The following is a 2,500-nucleotide window of genomic DNA, read 5'->3' as shown; positions in this document are numbered from 1 at the left end:
CCCTCGCAGTCCCCCACGCAGTCGAGTGACCACCTGCTCGACAACAAGTGCGTCCAGTCCAGCGCCAGTTCCTCCTCTGACAATCTCGATGTGACGACGCAAGAAACGCACCCAAAGACTAAGGTAAGGCTCGGTCGCATTTTGTTGGTCTTAGTAATTAAGATTCACTTAATAAACCAATTTAGGTTTAGGGTAATTGTCTGGCATAAGACCATGAGAACCAAAAAATTGAAGGACAACGACTATGAATACCATACATTAATAGGTGTATGAGAGGGATTTTTTTAACCTTGGACTCCATCCCTGGGACGAAGTCCTATGATCACTGTGGCCTTGGTGTCTTCGGCAGTCCAGCAATAGATAACAAATCTCCATTGCATATCTTCAAGCAGAATAGAGATTAGATTCGTTCGTCAGGTGATTATTATTCTTTAGGTAGTTCTACAAACTTTATCTCGTGAGAATATACATGGTGGCTTTTTCTGGAGTTTGTTAATGTGATGGGTGTTAGCACACGTTGCTTGGTAGATTACAGATAAGTGATAATTAGCTTATCCTATATTTCTGTAGATGAATTTTCATGCCGAAACCTGTTGTGCCCAATCCCTAAATGAAAACGGCATGTAGATATAGAATATATAAGATAATTTCTCTACAGAACACATGTAGTGGTTTTGTTAGCTATAGAAAGGGATCTGCAGATAGGGAAGGTATCATAGATACTCTCACAGTGACTATTGCACTATCGCAGTCGCCATACCAACGGCACTCCTCCCTGGTGTTTTCCCATCAAATTGAGAACCAGTCCACACACTATCCTGCTAAATATATATATTGTAGGTTTATTGGCCTGCACCAGAGCGCAAATGGCATCCATGCAGTGAATGCGTAACTGAAACTCAAGATGTCTCCCAGGGTTCATGAATTGCCATTTCTGTTTACCTGTTCTTCCTGACCAGTATTTCAATTATTCTCTATATAATGGTCATTGTGTCTAGATTTACTATCAAAAATGTTTTGTGCAAAGTAATGTAATGTGAAGGCCAGTCACTTAAATTCCATGAATCTATACTAACAGGATTATGTTCAGTGGTACCGTGGCCTCCAGGCCTTACAATACAGCAAAAGTTATCAAATCTTCCATGTATTCATGTTTTTAGAATGATATTGGTAGAAATGTGGAATATGAATGGATCATGCTTAATGTGGGTTTTGGCAAGACGATAGGATTTTTTAGGTATTGTGATCTCAATAATGACATGGTGCAAACTGTATATGCCAGCATATATATACACTTTCTCTATTATATATTGACATTTTATTTTCTTTAAAATATGTGGGTGCAGATCTTCATTGTGTGTGAAACATACTTTCCAATATGGTATGGTGTTATTTGTTTTAACTGTAAGAACTAGTAGAAAAGTTATACTCCTTCCTTGTAAATAATTTACTTATCAGAAATAATAATAATATCCTGCTAGTGACCTATCATGAATTTATTTATTGCATTGTAAAAATTGTGTACAACAGTATCAAAATGTAGAACACAAGATGTAAGGATTTGAAAGCAGTGAAAAAAGGGTGAAGTAGCTTTATAGTTCGGTTGCAAACAGACAAGTTTCTTTTTTGTTGACATTTGGTTTTGTTAGGCATAAACTTAGTATTGATGATTAACCCTTTGCAGAAGGGTGACATAACATACATGATGGCTATGGTTATGCCTAAAAGATTGGCATGATACATACATAATGCAACAACAGAAAATGCTCACTGTTGAAATGCCCACAATCATAAAGTTTTATGACTGTCAGAGCTCCACTTTAAGAGCTACAGCTTTCCAAAATCAGCTTAATCCCTTGTTTTGTGATGGTTTTAAGGGGAAATAATCTTTGGGCAGATCTATTCAGTCAAATTTTTCCTAATATCTCGCCAATGCCTATGGCGTCAGAAATACCCTGTCTTGATGGCCAGTCCACAATGGATTACTGATGTTTAGTGATGATTCTGCTTTATTGTATTTGCCTAAAGTTTTTCATGACAGTGCTTCTTAAATACCTCAAAGTAAATAGATATGAATTTAATGTAATAGCTACATGGTTTTTGACTTGGAGAGATTATTTTAGATTCAGCTTTTTTCTTCTTTTTTAATATCCTGAATTTAAAGGAATACTTCTTAACACGTATTTGATCTTGATATTTGAAGTAAGGAAAATTACATCTTTGATTGGTTATGTATGGATTTTTATGTAACAAATCAAAAGCTTCCCCTCACTGTGCAGTAGCTTCTGAAATACAGGAGAGTGCCAGTAATTAAAAATATACAAGATAGTATCAGATTCTTCTAGACTATGCCAATACAAGAGAAAAACTCACATATATAAAGATATATTGCACTAGTAATTAAAAAACTACCCTTGATATGCCAGGAAAGAGTGAAGCAATTGCCACGTCCTACTCACCTTTTGTGCTCAAGCAAAGGATAGCAAACCTTCATTACGAA

General features: G+C 36.2%; 1 protein-coding gene across 1 annotated transcript in view; it reads left to right on the top strand.

Moving 5' to 3' along the window:
• Positions 1 to 2,500, top strand: part of app (Palmitoyltransferase app) — a 37,539-nt gene that overhangs the window by 446 nt on the left and 34,593 nt on the right. The window contains exon 1 of the mRNA XM_086545789.1: positions 1 to 123. This exon is cut by the window's left edge and continues 446 nt beyond it. Within this exon, the coding sequence (XP_086401915.1) occupies positions 1 to 123 (123 nt within the window). The remainder of the gene's footprint in view (positions 124 to 2,500) is intronic.

Source organism: Penaeus japonicus, unplaced genomic scaffold, assembly GCF_977035675.1.
Source record: "Penaeus japonicus unplaced genomic scaffold, GWHDUDI00000001_assembly GWHDUDI00000017, whole genome shotgun sequence".
Classification (NCBI taxonomy): Eukaryota; Metazoa; Arthropoda; class Malacostraca; order Decapoda; family Penaeidae; genus Penaeus; species Penaeus japonicus.
The sequence above is the reverse complement of the archived record's forward strand: the minus strand, read 5'-3'. Positions and strand labels throughout refer to the sequence as shown.